This window comes from Schistocerca cancellata, chromosome 7 (genome assembly GCF_023864275.1).
Source record: "Schistocerca cancellata isolate TAMUIC-IGC-003103 chromosome 7, iqSchCanc2.1, whole genome shotgun sequence".
NCBI lineage: Eukaryota > Metazoa > Arthropoda > Insecta > Orthoptera > Acrididae > Schistocerca > Schistocerca cancellata.
The window spans coordinates 400,543,283-400,566,721 of record NC_064632.1 but is presented as its reverse complement, the minus strand read 5'-3'; the positions used below and the strand labels follow the sequence as shown (position 1 = coordinate 400,566,721).

General features: G+C 37.8%; 1 protein-coding gene across 1 annotated transcript; it reads left to right on the top strand.

Annotated features, from left to right (window-relative positions):
- The first annotated feature begins 485 nt into the window (after positions 1-485).
- Positions 486-22,687, top strand: LOC126092353 (zinc finger protein rotund-like). The gene is made up of 3 exons (XM_049907892.1): positions 486-752; positions 1,353-1,544; positions 20,514-22,687. The coding sequence occupies exons 2-3, from the start codon at positions 1,539-1,541 to the stop codon at positions 21,792-21,794; spliced, it is 1,287 nt and encodes a 428-aa protein (XP_049763849.1). The 5' UTR covers positions 486-752; positions 1,353-1,538; the 3' UTR covers positions 21,795-22,687.
- Positions 22,688-23,439: the final 752 nt, after the last annotated feature.

Sequence of the window (23,439 nt, the reverse complement as noted above, 5' to 3'; positions counted from 1 at the left end):
GCTATATCACGCAAATAAGCATAAACTCCGCCACAACTCGTACAGCTGGCAAAACTTTCATTTTACTTAAGACTATACGGCACTCACAAAACGACGAAACTGAAGTGGCGCCGTGTCTACAGTCATACGCGAAACCATTTGCGTGCAACTCGTTTCACGCAAGGAGTTGCGCACACCTGTGGCGCCGTGTAACCTAGGCTTCCGGCAGCATCCACATTTATCACGTATTGCAACATAGATTACACGTTTAAATCACATAACATACTTTACGCTATACGAACTTTCGTTATTTGCGAGCTGCAAAAATTTGGCCTCCACGTTAGCGCTTCAGGTGTATGATAAAAAGCAAAATGTTAATTTTTTTCGTGTGTAACGAGAATTTTTATTGAAGTCAGAGATCAAATGCTGATCTTTACCTAATGCATGTAGCCAACTGTAACAAGTGTTCCAGTGATTTCTTATTTCATTGTGTTCAGAGATGTTGGGATCCCTGTCCAATTCACAATTTTTCAGCTCTTTGCCGGTTAGCGTCTATTTTGATTCAAATGATTTGTAATGAACAAAAAATGTGTTTTGCAAGCAGTTTGTGTGTTTATTTACTCTGTTTGGTTTGAAGCAGGCTACGGAAGCTGTGATATTCGTTATGTGTGAGGATGAGACGATAATGAATTACTTGTCTGCAGAATTTCGGAAACAGGTGCTTCGATGTTGAAGACAAAGAGAGCCTCCGTGGATGTCACCGAATTCGTCAGGTGTGAATTTTCTTTAGCGATAACTGCAAATTGTTCAGCGCTGCACAGCATTATGTTCCGTTGAGTCAGTTGTATCTTATGTCATTTAATAAAGCGCTTCCAGAAGTGAAACTGTGAAATAGAATGTTTCTCATATTTGCAGTTCGACAATTCCTCAGATTATGTATAGTATACATTTATTCTCGAATCTTATGAAAACGGAATGTTGGATCATTCAGACATTTTTACAAGCAGTCAGAATTAACTACTAAAGAAGACATTTGTTTGCAGTCGGGATAAAAACTAAATGATAATATAATGCCAATGTTCTGCGCAAATATTCCTATATGATTATAGAAGAACGGAAGAACTGCGATTCTGTCGCGTCCGTTGTGTCAGCGCAGTATTCGTGTCACAATGAGTTTTACAAGAGTATGTTTTGTATTCTCAGGTTTGAGTGTTTGGTACACATTGAACAATTCTTTATTCACACTCTTTACTTTATGTACTTTTTGCAACTAGTTGAGCATTGTATAGTTATTGTGGTGTTGTGTGTATTGTCATATGTGTTTAAAGGTAACTACTAAACACTGACAAATTATTCTCTTTTCTTCCTTAAAGAAACGAGGATGGCTTTTGAAAAATGCCTTTGCGGATTATGTGATTACATAGTGAAATGCAAACGGATTGGCTGCACAACTCATTGACCTTGGAAAAGGCCATCCAAATGATGATTACATTTTCCATAGAACAGAAGAAATTGTGGAACAATTTCAATAGATGATGTCATGAAAGTTGCAGTTGACTATGCAGGTATGCTGTACAATTAATTTTGTGGATAGCAGTTAAGACAATAAAATCATTAGGCCTGACACTAGTCAGTTACTGAGAGGTGTACCTGTCAACATGAACTGCATGATATAGCTGTTTGAATTCGTCAACTAATATTGGTTCACATAGCCCTATTCTGCCTGGGGAGTGATGTTAACAGTAGAGCCAACCAAGACATTTTACACCTCTTTCTGTATGCAAGCATGCCCTCCATATATTTTGTCAGACAGATAAGTGTAGAGCATCAGTTTGGAATAATTATTACCAACAACTGAAAAGTCTTTAAACGTATAAAAGGGAAATGGCATTTGAATCCCTTCCTGAAGATAGAAGTTTGAAAGTGAAAAAGCAAGGAAGAGTTATAAGTGGGAACAGTACATATTCTGAACCCTCCTCCCATCCCCACTATTTCCATACATCCACTTGTATAATTATATATTCAAAGCAATCTTCTCCTGGGTTGTGCTATTTATGATTAGTGTACATTCAGAGGAAGATAGTTCCAACATCTGCAACATCATCTTAACAATGTAGTGTAAGTTAACTTGCTTTAGGCGAATAAACAATCTTCATCCCATCATAGCCACACCATCTCACTTCATAGTCCCTTGTTATTATTCATTGTCCTGAAATGGACAGAGCAAGTGTCTGTGGTAGGTAAGGGAACTACAGACTGCCTTGATCTATATTACTGCTGACAGCTGACCCATAGTTTGTGTCCAGAAATGTTCCCTCATGTTGCACTCTATGTGTATCACATTTCAGAAGAAAATATAATTAATAATTGACACAACTAAACAAGAGACAACAGTGAATTCAGAAAATATTGTACATATCTCAGATTATTAGCAACATTTTTTTATTTAATTGCTAGTGATTTGTATAAATCATTTAAACATGATACTGGGTGGATTTCTTGGTCCTTCACTTTCCCCATTTGAGTCAATGTTGTATCTCTGCTGAATATTGATCTTGATGTGAGTGGTACATATTGGCAGTGTCATACAGTCAACTATGAATGTCAGTTGCAGTCCCCTCCTTTCCCCAAATACACAAATTGTGTGTGACAACAATAATTTTTATGGGTGTGAAATAAAAAACAGTTTTCTCCCCTACAACATTTTAATTCAGCATTTGTCGTTTTTATTCACTGTGTTTATACTAATGCACATTGCCATTGGTTTGACTACACAATGCCTGTATTCGACCCTGAGTAGTTCTTAACTGTAGAAGCAATGAATAAATCATTTGAGATGTACATTTAATAATGGTGCATTACTTAGTATGCACATTTTAAAACTGAACATTTTTCACCACGAAACCCTCCAACTCTCTCCCTTTTCACCCCACTTTATACCTGAATTTGCTGGAGTGTCAAGCAGATTCCACATTTTAGAGAAGAAATTTCAAATTTGTTTCTTGGTTTTGTTTCTGAGTATTTCTTATTTTGATTAGGCATGTGTGACATTCGTTTGTGTGCATTTGCTTTTCAAAATGTTAGACTATAAAGGAAACTTCTATAAAACAGTGCGTACTTTTTGATAAAACTATGCAAAAATAAAGAGTATTAAGAAATGTGAGAAGTAAGAAATTGTGAAATTACTTTGAATATGATTACATGTTTTGAATTGAGCACACTGAGTGTGAGCTTTATTATGAAATTTCATGATGATTGTCAAGAATTCTACCATTGAATTTGGTTGTAATGGTTAATGTTTGAAATTGAATGAGCAGGCAGATTTCAGTCTAAGGGAATCAGGCAATCATACATCATATGGCATAATGAGAAACACTTGAAATCATACAGCCTGCAATACTTTTAATATTGGATTAGGGTGATACTGTTATACTGGAATAATTTGCTTTAGATTATATTGTTTATAGTTTCTGTCATCTCCTCCCCCTTCTTTTTTTAGATAACAAACTGCTAAATATTAGTGTATCTTTATAGAATCACAAGAAGGAGTGAAATTAACACTGAAGATATGTCTGTGATTTAATGTACATACACTTTCAATGCAAAATGTATAGCTTCCTCTGTTTGTAGTATAATTCAGCCTTTTGATTCTCAGAATTAGTGGAAATTGACATATATTTGCAGGTTAGGAAAATTGTATAAGGTAAGCTGTTTTACAATGGAAAAAATTAGCAATATTGTCCTTCATTTCTCTTAAAGAACTGTTGTACAGTACGGTAGAGTAGTTGAAGCCATAAATATTTAAGGAAACATCTGCAGTGAGTACTATTTCATTTATGCTCATAACTGTTTCCCATATTAAAAGTCAAGCAGTAATTTGCATGCAGTCACAATTTCTGATCTATTATACAACAGTGAAATAGTAATCTAAATCAATTGCAGTGTTGTCACTTAAATGTTTAGCAGAGCAATGTTGACAGCACTTGCTGAGATCGATGTTTAATAGTACTGCAAAGGGGGGGGGGGGGGGGGAGGAAGGGTGCCTACGTGAGCATTCAATTTTAAGTATCGAAAGAGAGAACAGCAGCCAGAGAAGTGTTTTGCAGCTTGATTGGTAACAGTTGTATCAGATCCTGGCAACAAAGACAAAATTTTCAGTATATTAAAAAGAAAATCGTGAAAGTTAATTAAATCAACACCATAACTGTTGCAATAAATTTGTGGCCCATGATGTATAGCAAAACATGACCCTGTGGTCAAGGTCTGTGTAACTATTTACGCTGTTTGATAGATGTAGGTGAGCTTTTCGTCATATCATTTCACTTGCTGATATCACCTTTCAACCTAATTTAGCCTGCCAACACAACTATCATTTCAAATAAACAGTAAACAAATTTGTTAATATAAATATTTACAGATCTTTGCAGGACAGTGGAGGTTCTCTTTGACTACCTACTGTATCTCCCATTGGGTACCAGAAATTAGCATGTTGCCACTGTATGTGTTGTAGAGGCAGATTACTGTGACTGGCTTCACTCCTGAGACATACTTGAACCCAACAACAATTCTTTGGGCTTCTGATACCTCCCTGCAGAAAAAAAAGATTTCTTACATTATTGATAACTATATAAGAAATTGTGTATTGCTGTCTGGTATGCAACTTTTAAAGTGAAAATTATTTTGTTGAAAATTATATCCATTTGATACCAAACACTCAACAATTTTACTTATTGACTTTGTAGCGTGTCACCAGCAAAGATTTATTTCACTTGTTCTTAACCTGTGATTTGGCGTGCCATTTTTTTACAACATGAGTGGGCGCACACCTTAATATTTACACATTTCAGGAATAGCTGTGTTATGTTACCAAGGTAAAAATGTGTTAGTAATAGAACAGATTAATCTTAGTTCAATTAAACAATGATAAAATAAACTTACATTATATCAGCTAAACCACTGTTTAATTAAACAATAATAAAATAAACTTTCATTATATTATTTTGGTGCCGAGTACAAGAAATACCCTACAGTAATGACCCACTCAAAGTATTAAACAGAGCAGTTGCATCAGATCCCAGCCAGCTGATTGTTTAATTGCTAATTATCTCATATAAAAGTGCCTTGTGGGATTGTGGTGCTGGCTCAGAATCTGGGTCATTTTCTTGCTTGGACTGTAAAGATTTTCTGAGTTAGCTCACTGTTTATTTTATATTATTGCTGCTCTCTTGGACGTATGGCAACACAATTTATCACAGTGTTAGGTGAAGCAATAATGAAGGAATAGATTTGGGCTCGCAGTTGTGAAACAACGGTGGAATACTACAAGACATTGTTATTTGTGGTTGGTGCACTTTGTACATAGGCATGCCTGCTCAAGGGTTAAGTTGTGACACATTTTCTACTTACCTGCACTTCATATCACCAGTAGGCTTGTAGAGCTCTTCAGTGCATTTTAAGAGTCGGAATGTTCCATCGACAACAACAGTGTAATGATTGTTGCATAACTTGGGGGTCTTACAAATGTAGGGTGAAGGAAGTTTTGATAATGAGTTTGGGGGACGGTGACATTACCAATGCATCCAGATTATTAGTGGACATTAGATGAGGTGGCACAGCTATATTGCAGTAGCACAACAGAACTTAAGGATCACTTTTTCGAAACCTCAAAATTCCCAACCATTGTGACGCTTAAGTTTGAAATTTGTCTCAAAGGTGCGTACAGCCTCCTGTCATGGTGCAAAATCACAGCGCTTGACTAACCAACACTACAGATAACAAGGCCACAGCTCAGAAGTTCCAGTGACTTGTAAGGTGGGTTAATGATGTTACATTGGCATGAACTTCACCACAATTCTGGCTAATGCTATCATGGACACGTCACAGAATGGGAAGATTGTCACAGCCCCTCTTACCCAAATTTTGCCCCTTCTTTTGATGCCTCTGTGATGGAGGTTAGAACCATAGTGCACAGAATTGAAATCACTTGATTTTCACAAGAATGATTGAAGGAAAGTTCCAGACACACCACCACTCAGGCCTTGGGGGGGCATAAAGGGCCTCGATGAAACCACATCTTTCCCCGACTCTGTCCTGATACATATTGCATGGTTAAAAAATGGCAGTTCACAGTCAGGTGAACTACAGGTAGACGTTCTTGGCAAACTTTGACTCTGCTGATATCCTTGGGTGTTTCAGCACTTCTCTGAGGACATTGTGAGGCTGTGATTACTGCTTATAAATGAATATGGTTGAGTTTCTTCCAATTTCTTGATTAAACTAAGCTAGTGACATTGTCATTGACTAGGCGTTAAACCATAAACTTTCTTTCGTTTGATAATGAATTGTTCTTTTATGAAATAATTTTTAAGCTGGGAAAACATGCTGATGTTATATTTCAGCAGATTTGCCTAATACAACAAAATTGTACAATATACTCACCATTGTTTGGAGTAATGTAGGGGAGAAGATGCACGAAGAATTGAAAAACATGAATGCTCGATATATTTTCAAAGATGTATTTGTTGTTCGAATGTTACTGAAGTTCTTTGCACAGGTACCGTAGGGCTGTTTATTTTTTAAATAGTCTGTGATGTTGGTCTACTTCTGAGAGGAGTTGACTTTTTTTATGCTGCATTTCAAATTTTTTTGCAGTAATAATTTCACTTTACTGAAACCCCTTCTGGCCCAGATAGTCTAGAACAGTATCATCATATTGAAATGTGGTACAATGACTGATGAGGTCACTGTCTTCATCACAACTTTCACATTCACTAACCCCCTCTTTGTTTTCATGTGAAGCAGTGGTCTCAATTTCGGCGTCACATTTGTACTGGAAACCAGGTTTACAAGCATAGGTCTTTAGCCACTCAGTCAAGTTTCTTCATTGGCCTCTTCAAAACCATTTGAAACTATTGGTAGATTCATTATTTATGCGGCTGTTATGTCTTCATTACTGAAACCTCAAAAATCTCTTTCTTCCATATATGGACGATTTTTCCTCCATGATCAAACTAATGTATGTGGCGTGATTTCCTGCCAGGCATTAGAAATCCCATGTATGGCATCTAGAATTTCAACTTCTTCCAGAACAAAACACCACTAAATCATCCTCATCAACTAGCATTATCAGTAGACCAGCCTGGTAGTGTCATTTTCCCAATGGAATTATGCCTTGGTCCATTGACTGTCTAATGGCAGTCATGTTAGGAGGTAAAAACGTAGTTATGGTGAAACCATTTTCAAGTATGAGAATCCTCTCATAAGAATGTGAAACAGTATTCTCAAGCAATAGAACAGCCTTGTGTGGCAATTCTTTTTCTTCTAGAAATCGTCGAAGTTGTGGTACAGAAGTGTGTGAATCCATAGGGAGTCCTTACCTGTGATGTCCTTGAATGATCTTTTTTCTCCCAATCACTAGTAGTTTCACTTTGTGGTTCCCAGAAGCATTAGCAGTGCACAAAATTGGAACACATTCTTCATATGATTTATATCCAGGAGCACAAACTTCACTCTTAAAAGCAAGGGTTCTGGCTGGGAGACATTTTCAATACAGTCCACTTTTCATCTGCATTATTTAATCATCATATAAAGTTGATCATCGGTAAAGTAGATGCCAGACTGAGATTCATTGGAAGAATCCTAAGAAAATGCAATCCGAAAACAAGGGAAGTAGGTTACAGTACACTTGTTCGCCCACTGCTTGAATATTGCTCACCAGTATGGAATCCGTACCAGATAGGGTTGATACAAGAGATAGAGAAGATCCAACAGAGAGCAGCGTGCTTCGTTACAGGATAATTTAGTAATCGTGAAAGCATTACGGAGATGATAGATAAACCCCAGTGGAAGACTTTGCAGGAGAGACGCTCAGTAGCTCGATATGGGCTTTTGTTGAAGTTTCGAGAACATACCTTCACCGAGGAGTCAAGCAGTATATTGCTCCCTCCTACGTATATCTCACGAAGAGACCATGAGGATAAAATCAGAGAGATTAGAGCCCACACAGAGTCATACCGACAATCTGTCTTTCCACGAACAATACGAGACTGCAATAGAAGAGAGAACCGATTGAGGTACTCAAAGTACCCTCCACCACACACTGTCAGGTGGTTTGCGGAGTATGGATGTAGATGTAGGTTATTAATTTGGTCTGGTGTGAAATTTTCCTCTCCCCCGAATTTCTGGAACTCTTCCTGGAAGGAATCAACAGCAACATTTGAAGTAAGCTGCTCTCCTCGTGAATCTGTAATATTGTTTGAATCTGGTTAGCCATTCAGATGAGGCATTAAACTGTCCCTCTAACTCTATAACTTCAAGAAAAAATTTAGTTTTTTGAGCGCACATTGCGCCTGAAAGAATGACACATTCTGTTCGTTTTTGGCTGAAATATTGCAAAAGAGCGGCATCTAATTTACCAAATGTAAATCTCTTCATGCTTTTACATATAGGTGATCTAGAAATAGTCATATTTCATGACAAAATTCTGTCTTTTCTGCTTATTCTTTTTAAATGTCCCTAACAGTATGCATACCAATACCATAATTTGTACTTAGTTTTGCAGCAACTTCTCCCTTCTCAAATCCTTCAGTTATTTCTAATTATTGTTTTAATGTTGACAAATATTTATTTCGTTCCTCCAACAATGGAAAATCCAGGATGGAATATAACCATATTAGAGACGGAAAGTTGCCACTCACCATATAGTGGAGATGCTGAGTCGTGATAGTTACAGCAAAAAGATTCACACAACTCTATCTTTCTTCCATTAAGGCCTTTGTCAGCGGTAGACGCACATACATACACTCTTTCAAATGCAACTCACACACACATCTGCAGTCCACTGTTGACAAAGGCCTTAATGGCTGAAAGCTATAATTGTGTGAATCTTTTTGGTGTGCTTATCGTAACTCAGCATCTCTGCCATATGGTGAGTGGCAACTTTCCTTTTCTGATATTGATATTCTTTTATTTCTCCATCATTTTTGTTACAAATATCCTGTAATGTGCTTTGTTGACACTTACATGCTGATTAACACCAGAAAACTGTTTGTTTTCAATTTACATAGAACAGGCTGGCCGATAACAATGGAAACAATACTTAAACGACTGAAATTGCATTAATTGTCACACAGGTTTTTTTTTATTGCTGTTTGCTAGAGAAAATATTGCACATAATTTTTTTAGATGCACGAATAATCTGCACGCGAATAATTGAGAGTACACTGTATGTTGTTGTCAATAGATTGCAACTACTGAATTGTAGTATACATGTCCTAAAACTTTAATTAGCTATTTCTATGTATTTTAAAAGTTATTGAAAGCAGCAGCATGAAAATGAGTTTCATTCAGATGAACTAATGAAGATGTAACCTCAGTGTCATTAGTTCAGGCCTATTCCTTACGTATTGTAATCAGATGTGATGGCACAACAGCAGAATGTTCCCACAAAAAACATGTTGGTTGATTGAACTGACAACAAGTAAAGTTAGCTTTGGCAGCAATGTGTGATGATTGTAGAAAAAGAGGAAGAAGAAGATTATATGTAGCCCTATTGGCAATTAGAAATCTCTCTTCCTCAGTTATAAAGCACCCTGAAAATTCTCAAAATGAAACTAACCATATTTTTCAAGAAATTGTGTGGACTTCTTCAGTGGTAACACTGGTTCCCGTCACATCACCAAAGATAAGTGCTGATGGGCTTGGTTAGCATTTGATTGTGTCACTGTCTTGGTCTGCCAGTTGCTGTTGGCAAGCAAGTTGCACTTAGCCCTTGGGAAACCAATTGAGGAGCTGCTTTATTGATAAGTAGCAGAACCAGTCACAAAAAAATGGTTCAAATGGCTCTGAGCACTATTGGACTTAACATCTGAGGTCATCTGTCCCCTAGAACTTAGAACTACTTAAACCTAACTAACCTAAGGACATCACAGACATCCATGCCCGAGGCAGGATTCGAACCTGCGACCATAGCAGTCGTACGGTACCAGACTGTAGCGTCTAGAACCGCTCGGCCACCCCGGCCGGCCCAGTCACAAAAACTGACAGTGGTTGGGAGAGCGGTGTGCTGACTGCATGCCCCCCTCCCGCATCCGGTGACGCCTAAGGGTTGAGAATTACATGGCCACCGGTTGGTAGCTTTAGGCCTGTTTGGGCAGTGTTTGTTTTCTACGTGTACTTGCGACGTCACTGATGGTTAGTGATAACTACTGCTGCTAGCAGGGCGAGCACACAACCTTGTTAAATGGCTCGTCTGCACAGGGGTTTTGTTGCACATGGTTTCTTTATGCTCTTACATAAATTATTAAAGTGGCTAAGAGGTCAGTTAGTGTAATACAGGTATATATGAGTTAATTAACCAATGAAATCGAGAATTAAGGATATTAATGTATGTTTAGCACGTGTTATATCTAAAAAGAAAGATGATGAGACTTACCAAACAAAAGCGCTGGCAGGTCGATAGGCACACAAACAAAGACAAACATACACACAAAATTCTAGCTTTCGCAACCAACGGTTGCCTCGTCAGGAAAGAGGGAAGGAGAGGGAAAGACGAAAGGATTTGGGTTTTAAGGGAGAGGGTAAGGAGTCATTCCAATCCCGGGAGCGGATTGTGTCAGTGTACGTATTTGGTCCAGATATGATATTTTTTCCCCTCAACGATATTATTTATTTGCGCTTTAACCACAAGGTTTTTTTTTTTTTAGATTGGCATTTTAAAAACTATTACTTATATTATGGAAGGAAATCATCTTATTTACTGCATTTATGTAAATCAGTTCTATGAATGATTACAAAAGTTTGTTTTTTAATTGAAAGTTTTCTGTTAGATCACTCAATATTCATTGAAGTGCAATTTGGTGCCACTCTTGTTTATACTGTCAGGTCACACAAATTATGTCTTGAACAGATGAATTGTTTTCAAGCTAGAGAAAAAGGAATTAAAATAGTAGGAATAATTATATTTTTTGTTGCACGTGACTGTCTTTCTCTGTTCATAACATGTTTTCTCTGATTTAGTTTTCTGTTTACTTTGTAAGGCGTGTCACTGTGTTGTGCTTCTGGTGGAGTATGCTCTAATACCACACACCAAATTATTTGATACATCATTTGTGCCATGTAGGTGTTTATTATGGCAAAGGAAGAATCTCCTGTAGTACCTGGTAATCAGTGTTCAGATTTCTCACAATTAGCATTTAGATTCTCAATTCTTATGTCTTTGTCAGTTGCTTGTGTCTCAGTAGGCAGTATATGTGCATTAAGTTCACTGATTCAGTCTCCGTAATGTGTGGAAGACCCCGTGGAAGACCCGGTGCAAGACCTGTCCAGTACATACACACACAGCATTTTCTACTCCAGTCCTGCCACAGGCTCATCTTACCTCATCAGAGGAAGGGCCACCTGTGAAATCAGCCAAGTCATATACCAATTGTGCTGCAACCACTGCATAAGTTTCTGTGTCAGTATGAAAATTGACATGCTGTTCACCAGGATGAATGGCTACTGCCAGTCTGGCCAAGAACAAAGCTGACCACCCAGTGGCACAACATGCACCTGAGCACCACATTCTCCAATTCAATGGCTGCACCACAACCTACATCATTGGTACCCTTCCCCCTGGCATTATCTTTTCTAAACTATGCAGGTGGGAGGTATCCTTGCAACACACTTGCCCTTGATCTCTGCCATCCCACTGTCCCCCCAGCCTTTACCCAACATTTTCCCCTTCTTCTGTCCTGTCAGCTCCTCCCAATCCACACATCATCGTGTTCTGTACCTTACCGGCACTGGTACCAATGTACCACATGCCTCACCTGTGTACCTGCTACCCCTCCTGCCCATGTTCTCCATCCGAGCCACTGCCTCAACCCTCTATTCAACCCACCAGACACAAATCCCACCCTACCCCACCCCACCCCACCCCAGGCTACCTGCTGAACTGCAATCGCATTGTTGTGTGTCCAGCCAGCACAATGGATGGGCACTTGCATGGGTGTTTCTGTGTATATATTTGTACTCTAGCTCGTCAGAGTCTTTTCTCTCTTTAGTATGTAGGCACATACGCTTCTGCTATTTGGTGAATGGACTCCTTTACTCCTAAATTATTTCAATTCTGTTACAACTTTCATATATTCTTAACAAAAAGCTCATTTCTATGGCTCAGTACATCTTGCATACAGAAAACAGCAAGTCTGATGTGAACTAAGACTTTTATTGTATTGTTTCACATCAAGACTTAATCTTACACAGTGTGGGCTAATTTCTTTGCACATTTGGTGTATCAAGTGAGTGAGTAACTAGAGCATCAAAAGTAAAGGAATTACAAGATAGCAAATAGCAAACTTTTTCACAAGTGAATATCAAGTTGCTAATACAAATGACATGGCACAACACAATTACATGGATTGTCGCATAAGTCCTCAGTTTTCCAGAACCATTATAAATAAACTATTTTTATTTTTAAACTGATTGCTGCATTTACATATGACAGGCATTCTTGAAACTCTACTGCAAATCACAGATTTACAATTAAAATGAAGTCTTACATAGCACATTATTTTCGATGCACATCTGCAGTAAGATAAGAGTCCATAAGTGCTGATCTAAATGTCACAACAAATGTGCCTATTTTGTGGATAATGATGCAGTATTACAGAGACTGAGTCAGTGAACAAGTGTCAAAATGATACTTTTTCAATTCCTACAGAGGACATTTGCTTGTTTTGTAATGCATATGAACAGTTTATTGAGAGACAAGCAACTGACAAAGGCATAAGAGTTGAGTTTCTGAACAATATTTTAGTTCACTTGCCAAAGATGAAAAGAGTAAGAGAATCTAAATGCTAATTGTGAGAAATCCGAACATTGAGTACCAGGCACTTACAGGAGATTCTTCCTCTGCCACAATAAACAGCTGCTTCACACAGATGATGTGTCATATAATTTGGTGTGTGGTATTTGAGCATACTCCACCAGGAGCACAACACAGTGACATCAGGAGCACAACACAGTGACATGTCTGACAAAGTAAACAGAACACTAAATTGGAGAAAACATATTATGAATAGAGAAAGACAGTCATGAGCAACAAACAAAAATATAATTATTCCTAGTATTTTAATCCCTGTTTCTCTTTTTTTTAAACGGCTCATCTGATCAAATGATACCATTTGTGTGACCTGAGAGTGTATACTAGAGTGGCAACAAATTGCACTTCAATGAATGTTTTCTGTCTAAATTGTTCTGTTGAGTGATCTAACAGAAAACTTTCAATTAAAAAACAAATATCAAATCTTCAATCTTTTGTAATCATTCATATAAGTGATTTACATAAATGCAGTAAATAAGATAATTTTCTTTCCATTATTCGAAGTAAAAAAATAGTTTTTAAGATGCCAATCTAAAAACCTTTTCATTAAAGTGCAAGTAAATAATATTGTTGAGGGGAAAATATCATTTCTGGAGCAAATACTTACACTGACATATAGGAGATTATTTACCGCAGTAGTGAACAACCTGTAGTAATCTTTAGCCATCACAATTTTAGGTTAATGCGTTAAATGTGTGTTTTTATGGTATTTTTAAGTGTCAGGAATCTTGCCTTTAGTCTTTAGCTGATTAATTACAGCTAAGTGGTGATCTTATGAAGTCAGTACAAGAGTTTAACATTTTACTGGGAAAGTCAGTCTTGCCAGGAGAATAACCACATTTTGTAATATTCACATATGTTGCATTTTTTTAAAACTGCGTGCCATCGGTAGTGGTGTATACAGTATTGATAAAGCAAATTAAATTCAGTTACATTTGATTGATTATTATTAGTCAAATTGTTGCTGCCAAAGTGAGGAAATAATGTTTGATGGCCAACAATTTCTGTGTGTTGTCATTTTTGCCATAGCAATTGTTTTGATTCTAGCTTTTGCTCAACTATGAAATTTATTCAGGGCACCCATTACTGGTTAATAGTGTTCCGAATTGTTTTTGCTTTGTTTGTGGTGTGTGTTAATTTTTACACACAATGCATGTATTTTGCTTTTTAGAAAAATGACTTGCATATTTTGCTGTTTAGATTTAGCTCTGAAATGTAAAGAGGTGTGTAAACTTGGAACATGGTGCTTTAAATCCAGGCGAAGTCGTGGAATGGGGTTCACTGATCATGAGAAGCTGCACTATTTATTTATTTAATTCGAGATAGCTGTACTTATGCCACACATTTTAAAATGTCGTTACTAATTTAAAACTTTGAAATATATAAAATATAAAATGACAAATTGAAAATTACAGTTGCTATAAATAATGTTTCCTTTGAAAGTTCAATTTGCTTCTTAACCTTTGCCCGATCTGGGCTTGTGTTCTGTATGCAATGGTTTTGTTCTTGATATGGCATTAAACATGATATTCCTTCTGCTTGTGACTTAAAAAGAGCCTTCTGGGGCTGGCCAGAGTGGCCAAGTGGTTCTAGGCACTACAGTCTGGAACCGCGTGACCACTACGGTCGCAGGTTCGAATCCTGCCTTGGGCGTGGATGTGTGTGATGTCCTCAGGTTAATTAGGTTTAAGTAGATCTAAGTTCTAGGGGACTGATGACCACATAAGTAAAGTCCCATAGTCCTCAGAGCCATTTGAACCATTTTTTTAATTTTTTTTTTTATTTGAGCCTTCTGGCATAAATAAAACAATGGAAAATCCAGGATGGAATGTGACAATATTGTGAGAAGGAAAGTTGCTACTCACCATATAGTAGAGATGCTGAGTCGCAGAAACGCACAACAAAAAAAAAGACTGTTGGCTGATTGGCCGAAAGCTTTGTTTGTGACAGTCTTTTTGTTGTGCCTATTTGCCCTTCAGGCATAAAAATACATGACAGTTCAAAAAACTGCAGGTAGATCTGAAAGTGTTGCAAACACACCACACAACTTTATACTGTTAGTAATTGCCAATGTAATTTGGGTAATATGGTGATGTCCTGCATTCTATATAATTTTATAGCATTTTCATTGTTTTCTTTGGCAGTGCTTGTAAATTGAATATCAGTAATGTAATATTGAAGTCTAACTTCATATTAAACTCCAGTAATCACTTCCATAAAATAAAAGTACTGATCTTGTTTTGTGTGTGGGTTATTTCAAACCCAATTATGCAGGGTGAAATTGTTAATATAACAGTTTTGTATTATATAGCACAGCGCAGTTAGGACTGAACCTAATGTTAATTTAATATTTGTCCCTCACTTTCAAATTTGTTTTGCTTGGCTAGAATTTTTGATATAAATTATGCTACCATATTTTCTATATCATGGGTTATTATCATGGTTTCTAACTTTGTTGGTATTTGTTAGGTCATCTTATATGTTAACCCTTTGACTGCTGGAGGCATGCCACCTGCTAGGCGCACTGAGGTGCCGTGGCCTGTGGTGTAATCCATCTAACTGCGCTGTGTGCCTGTCCCTTGGAGCTGCCACTGGGACTGGATCGGTCCGTGCTGTCCAACCCGCCCTGTGCTGAATATTTCTTGGCTGAATACAACTTGCGCAGAGCCAGCATGAATTTTTGGCAACTTTGAGCTGTAATATGTAGGGCAATAGGTTTTGTAAAGAAATAAAATTTGACCGTCTTGTACAACTTTATGCGTTCTCTTAAGAATAATAATGAAAAGAATTTTGTGAATCATATTGAGCCAGAAAATTGTAGGTAAATGGGCCAAGAAAATAGGTGCCCGATACAATTTCAAAGTTTGGCTTCTTGCATCTCCTGAACTAATACTATGACGAACGTGGAACTTGGCATGTAGTAACTTAACAACACAAAGTTCTTAAATAGAAAGTTTCATTTCCATAGCACTTTTCAGTGCTAAATGAATTAAGTGCAAAATTGAAGATTTAGTAAAAACGTCTAAAATGCGGTGTTTTTGTCCTGACTTTGCTAAAAAAACTATCTATATCTGGATCCCGCTCCAGCTACTGCTGGGTCTGGGTGCTGGCGAGTCCTCTCCATTTTGCTCGGTCCTCCCACCACTTTTCTTCCTCCACTTGCTGCCATGTCACAGCTCTCCTTTCCACAGATATTCTCACTCCCATTTTCCACTGTGTTCTTGGGCACCCTCTAGGTCTTTTCCCCTCCATCTTTAGTTCTTCCATAATTTTGGGGAGTCCCTGCCCATGCATCCTCTTAACATGCCCATACCATCTGAATCTCTTTTTCTCAATTTCTTTCTCATACTTTCTTGTTTAAGGTCCTTTCTAGTCTCTACATTCCTTACTCTGTCCATTCTTGTTTTTCCCTTAACTGCTCTGAGAAATTTCATTTCCCCTGCTTGCCGTCTACTCCAGTTCCTTTATGTCATTGTCCATGTTTCTCCACCATAGGTGACAATAGGGAAGTAATAATTCTTATACATAAGGAGTTTTGCTTTTTCTGAATTCCAAATCAGGTGTTTTATTGTTTGGTAGAAATTGCCTCCGTTCTGTAACCTCCTATTAATGTCGTTAGTTATTTTTCCATCCCTAGATATTTCACTCCCTAAATAAGTGAAACTTTCTACCACTTTGAGGGGTTCTCCATTCAAGGTAATATTTCCATTGATCCCTTTCTCTCTTCCAAATACCATTACTTCACTCTTATTTTTATTTATTTTTAATCCATACCTTTTCATTATTTCCTTCCATGCATCAAGTTGTAACTGTATGTCTACCACTTTATTACCCCATATTACCATATCATCTGCAAAAATCATCTTTTTGTCTTTTTCTTTTACTATATCTTTAACTGCCCTATTCATTCCCTCCACCACAACATTAGAAAGTGCAGGAGATAGAATACTTCCTTGCTTAAGTCATTGTCTTATTTCGAAGTATTCAGAGTTCCCCAATGGTATTCTGATTCTACAATTGTATCCTCTGTACATTGTCTTTATTACATTAATGTATCCATCTTCTGTACCTATCTTCTTCATTTCTTTTTCTTCATTTCTTCCCAGAGTCTTTCCCTGGTAACGGGGTCATATGCCTTTTCTATGTCTATAAAAATCATTGTCACCCTTTTGTTATACTTCCAACTTTTCTCCATCAGTTGACAGATAGAAAATATCAGGTCGATCATGCTTCTTCCTTTCCTAAATCCATGCTGTTCTCCACTCAGCTCCTTTTCTATCTTTTCACTTATTCGACTTAGTAAAATTCTTTCAAAAATCTTGGCTGTATGACTCATAAGGGTTATTCCTTTGTAGTTTTTACAAAGTCTAAAAAACTATGCTCTGTAAAACATACCAAGCTGTACAACTGGAATGAAAGTGGGGTGTGAAAATCAGGCCTGAAATCAATGTAAACTTCGAGTTAGCATATCTACTAGTGTGAACGCATGATGAAAATGAAATTTAGAGTGCAATAGATTGACTGCACAACATTAAGGAATAAAATTTTTTATTCCCCTACTATTTTTCAATAATCTACAAATTAGTCGAAAAGGTGTTGCTTTTTATGAAAAGATGAAAACAGGGTATATTCGATACTTATTTTTCAAATACCACTTTCTATTAATGCTTCATAGCAGGTTTCATTTGAACAACAAATTTTAAGCCTCCCACTCTCCCCAGAACAATGAGTTTAATTTTCAATATTGGCTAACAACAGAGGCAAAGTAACAAGAAAAATCGCACAGAGAAAAGAGTTTTAACTTTGGCATGTTGTTTCTCGTTGATCAAAGGCGTTTCAATCAGTTATGGAAAACATGTTTTGTACAAGTAGACCGATGTGATCTACATTTGTACTACTAAGGATAAAAGAATATAACTGTCCATGTTACATGTTAATAATTTAAATGTATCGTACACAGATGAATATATGGGTTTTGTTATACTGGCGTAATGTACTCAGCGTAATCACATTCGCCACGGTACAGGTATTGTGCCATCTCAATAACCAAGTCCATTCATTTGCCAACAAACTGCTACATATGAAGAAGTCAGGCTTTGTTTGAATAATTTCACACCTGTTGCATCAATTTCTCATCCTTCTTTTCGATCCAGGCTTTGGACTGGCACTGGCGAAGTTAAAAAATTTTTTTTAAAAGTAATTCCTTCAGAAGCATCACTAAATTTTCTGAAATTTACTTCCAAATAGTTAGTAATGCTTCTTTGTATGATAAGTCTCAAAGCAGGGTACAACACATAATGGAAAATTGCAAGTTTTGCATTGGTATCTAGTTTACCAGTGCACTTTCTGTTTTGTGCAAACCACGCATCTGCATATTAGCGTACTTTTCTGCGAATGTTCGCTCACGATAACAGCCAGAAAATGTCTCCCTGTTAATCGCAGAGGATTCTCGTCATCGTAATGTCTTCCCCTACCAGCTTTTGTGCTTTCTGTAGCATGTTTTTCCACAATCTCCCTTACAAGAGAAAGGTGAAATTCTGTGAATGCCATTTTTCGCCCTGTTACAGACTGATCGAGAGCATGAGCATTTAGAATGCACAAATTCAGAATGTGAAAAAAATATTTCTTATACCATTTCACAGTTTTATGCACTGATCCCACTGAGCTCCGTAACATGTCACAACGGTCAACTGCACCCGTACTTGAATTGTAATCTACAATACATTGCGCTTTATTTTTTTGCCAGTATTTCTGTCAGTCTCCTCTGTTTCAACCATTTGTGTTGTATGACTTGTGGTCAACATGTACACCTCTCTCTTATCGCACCACTTGACAGCAGGGACTTTGTCAGTGGACCTAAACTCCGTTTCTCCTCATTTTCATTTCTTCTGCAGTTTTGCCATGTTGCGTCTATTCTTATGAACAGTGTCACATGCGGCTGTTCCATGGTTGTGAAGCCAGAGGAACAGGTCCGGGCTGGAGTACCAATTATCGACGTATAGAATGTGACCCTGTTCCAGGTATGGTCCCATAAGAGTTGCCACTACGTTGCCACTTCTCCCCAAATTGTGGAACCCAATTGCTGTTGCTGCGCCTGTATACACAGTAAAATCTAAAATATACCCACTCTGACAGTCACACAATACAAATGTATTTATTCCAAATCTACTTCACTTGGTTGGAATAAATTGCTTCAAAGATAATCGTCCTTTGAACAGCAACAGACTGTCATCTATACAAAGCTTGTTATGTGGACGAAATGAATTGCAAAACATCTTATGAACTTTGTTAACAATCATCCTAATTTTAAATAGACTCTCGCCTCCAGCACTCGCAGAGTTATCACTGAAGTGTAACGTTCTCAGAAGTAGACAAAAACGGTCTCGGGACATAATTTCGCTGAAACTTGGTGTGTTCAAAAGTGTCTCTCTGGACCAATAATCACTTAATTTTTACTTCTTAACTTGCGCCACTAGAAGGCAAACAGCAACAAAACAATACATTTCATCAAATCCAGTGTCTTTCTACTTTGACAACTGAGAATTCACAGATTCTGTAGTATTTTGTCTGGTGTAAACCTAAAAACGATTTGTTTTGTCTGCAATAAATTGCAACAGTTCTTGAGACGTAAAAATCACAAAACATGAAAAAATGCTTGGGTCAGTATCTAATTGACATTTGTGTCATGAACTGGAGTCATCGAAGTAATGATTTAACGGCTGGAAATCGGTTACTTTCCAGTCAAATGTGTCACTTAAGTGTGCTCTTTTCCGAACTGTTTCACTGTCACTTACTGATTCCTCAGATTCAGAGGAACTGCTGACTGTAATTCTTGCTCTCCCCTCTGATGTAAAGGGCTTAGGACTACAGCTTTGAGATTCTGTTGAACTCATCATTGTTAGCAATGTCTGATAATTCACATTCACTGTCACTCTTAGTGAGCATATACAGGATTTCTTTATCTGTGTAACCACGGCAACGTGACATTTCTCTTGTAGAAAACAAGATAACTGATGAAAATACAGTAATCTAAGTCGAATTCTGCAAAGAGGGATCACAGCAACAAACATATAAGCACTGTCGAACTATACAGTCAGACCATTGAACAGCTACTGGAAGAGCAGGGCGGAAAGACAGCTCTGCATGTATACATGTCTGTAGCACTCGGGGGAACTGTTAGTAGTGTGCCTAAACTCGTCCCTAGCAGTGGGAAGGCCGATGATGTGGGATGCGTAAACATGTCCTTAGCGCTGTAGGGAAGATCCAAGGTCGCGCATATACACCTCGGGTGCGCCAGGGGAACAGCGAGGCATTAAGAGTTTACACGTCCCCAGCAGTCAAAGGATTAATGTGCCCACCTGACTGAAGGATGAATATGTATCTTTCTCATACCACTGCTCTCTCTCTCTCTCTCTCTCTCTCTCTCTCTCTCTCTCTCTCTCTCTCTCTCTCTGTGTGTGTGTGTGTGTGTGTGTGTGTGTGTGTGTGTGTGGTGGTAAAATATGTATATAGAGCAGTGTGGGAGGGATATGTTTATAATTTTGGTTTGTGTGCTCGGTAAATTGCCCATATTTACTTTTGGTTACGTTATCTATTGTTATGATTAATGTATTAATTGCATAGATTTTTAGCTTTTGAGTTAATGATATTTATTGTTTTAATGTTACAGAGGCCTCAAAGTGCAGATACTGTCCAAGCACGTGACACGAAAAGATATAAGTGCACACAATGTTCCAAAGCATTTGCAAACAGCTCATACCTCACACAGCATACTAGAATTCATTTGGGTATCAAGCCATACCTGTGTGAAATATGTCAGAGAAGCTTCACTCAACTCTCCCATTTGCAGCAGCACATCCGTACCCACACAGGTGACAAACCGTATAAATGTCCTGAGCCAGGCTGCAGCAAGGCTTTCTCTCAGCTGAGTAATCTTCACAGTCACTCTCGTTGCCACCAGACGGATAAGCCTTTCAAATGCAACTCATGCCATAAATGTTTTGCAGATGAGCCCTCCCTCATAGAACATATTCCCAGACACAAGGAGTCTAAACACTTGAAGACCCATATTTGCCAATATTGTGGGAAGTCATACACACAGGAAGTGCATTTGGCGAAGCATATGCAGAAACATGCAGATAGGACAGACAAGATACCACCTTTATCAGGTGCTGAACCAAATGTTCCAGCACATCCACAAGGCAGTGAAGCAGACGGCTATTCGGCTATTGACCTTCAGACATATTGGGCCAAGGTATCTCCAGATTTCAGTAACGTTTTGTCCGAGGCTGCTGCACGGGAAAATATGGCCTTGCGACAGATGAATAATTCCCCATTTACAGAACAGCGATCTGCAGCATCCCAACTTCGTGACCTTCTTGAGCAAGGCGTGACACACCAGCCACAGGATGAAGACACTGATCGCAGTGGAAACAATGGAGAGAGTGCCGATGATGTGGGTGAAAATCTGGTCACGAAAGATCATAGCCCCAGAGATGCTATAAGTACAGTTAGACTACCAGTGCAGACATCTGAATCTCAACAGTGTTCGGTATCTGTTCCTAATCCTACTTCTGTTTATTCCATCTCTCGGAGTGAAACTTTTGCATCTTCAAATCTTCCCCCATTCCAGACTGTAAGCGGGCTCATGCACGTTAATCACCTTACCCAGCACAACCAGCATGTGAATCCTGCCTCACAAGTGATGACGTCTGCTCCACAGTATCTGTCTTATGTAGCTGTCCCTTTGCCTCAGCATGGTGCGTTTCCGTCGACAGTAAGTCAATTTCCATTGTCAGCTGGTGTTGTGTCTGATGCTCCAAAAACCACATCCAACACATTTCCTAATCAACTTATCTCTTTGCAACAAATTAAAAACTATGCCCAGCAGCCCCTCTCTTCATCTCTATCAAGTGAACGTCTTTTGGGCATTAAGGAAGAAATTGATTAGCAGCATGCTGCCAGTAATTCAAAAGGTGTTATTGTAGGAGTGTTTGGTTTGATAAACAGTGGAATATACCGGTGTGATTATTTCAAAAATCTGACAGAAATGACCCAGTTGCTACTCCGATTTGAAGTGTGATAGCAATGCAGAAGTGAATGTGGTGTGCACAGTTCTTTTAATGAAATGTGATTAGGTCTTTCTTTTTTGTTTGTATTAAAAGAAATATATTAATACATTTAGTGCCATTTTTACATGCTTGAATGTAAAACTGACTGGAGCTTAATAGGCAGAGCATAAGTTTTTATCTATGATGTCTGATTAATGCCATTCACTGCTGTGTAGTGTTGTGCCAAATATTGGCGTGAGTGACTGTTATGAACTTTGTTTTACCTCAGATGCAATCCAGGTAAAGAGAGAATGGATTAATTGCCATTTACTTTTTAAATATACTATGTATATGTAGAATTTAAATATATATATTTTTTACTATGAAATTGTCATGACTTCATAATTAAATAACTTACTCACATTTGAAGCATGGTAACACTAAGACTGATTTTTATGTCTATTTTTGTCTAAATGATGTGGCTGTTGTACCAAAGTTAAGACATCAGTCTAAAAGTATTGCAAATGTTACAGATAATAAAAGGTTTTAATTGTGTTCTTATTACCATTTGTGGCAATTACATGACATAATTTTATCTGTTTCGCAAGAAAAGTTCCACAGGATTTAAAACTCTCATTAATGGTAGTATTAAATGTAACAAAATATTGTGTTATGGGTCACCACTACTGTGATTACATGCATGTAAATATAAGGTGTTACTCTTGAAAGACTGGAGCTATTTGTAACATGCATGTATTTGGAAATTTTAAAATGAAAGTTGTTATTAATTATAGCTGTATTTTAGTATGAATTGTTATTTTTTTTGTCTAAATATCTTTCGTATAAATTTACCTATAATAGAGCTCACGAAACAAGATCCCTGACAGTGTCAGCATGCTCGGTGTGGCTGCTTTTGCGTGTCTACGTGATTTAATCACATATATCTGTATGTCTCTACAGCAACGTTCCATTGTTGCCACAACTCTACAGAAGACTTGTTCTCCTGAAGCCATTTGTAATTTGTGGTTGATAGTTGGCAACAGTGCTGCCATCTGTCGGGGATCTTCTTTCACTGTAGTTATGTTTTCTTTGTTTCATTTCCTTCAGACAGTGGAAACTCCAGATAAGAATATCAACAATGTAGGAAAAGATAGATTGCAACTTACCGTAAAGAAGACATATCAAGTTGCAGACGGGCACAGTTAAAAAACATTCGCATATGTAATCCGTTCATCATAAGAATAAACCTGATGTAAACAAACACAAACGTGACGATTGGCCAGAAGCTGTAGCACATGTACACTGGTGGTGTTACGATCTTGGAAGTAGGTCCTACTCATGTATTAGATACCTTATTACTAAGTTGTGTTAAATGAAACTTTTAAGATATTCAAATGTATTAACAACCATCAGTGTTTTTCTTAATCACGTTTTTAGCTACGTTGTTATTTCAAAAATCGTGTACAGCCACAGCCTCTGTAGCATTGTGCTCTGATTATCGCACTGCTAAAGTGCAGTATAAAAATGGCTGGGCTGCTTTCTGTT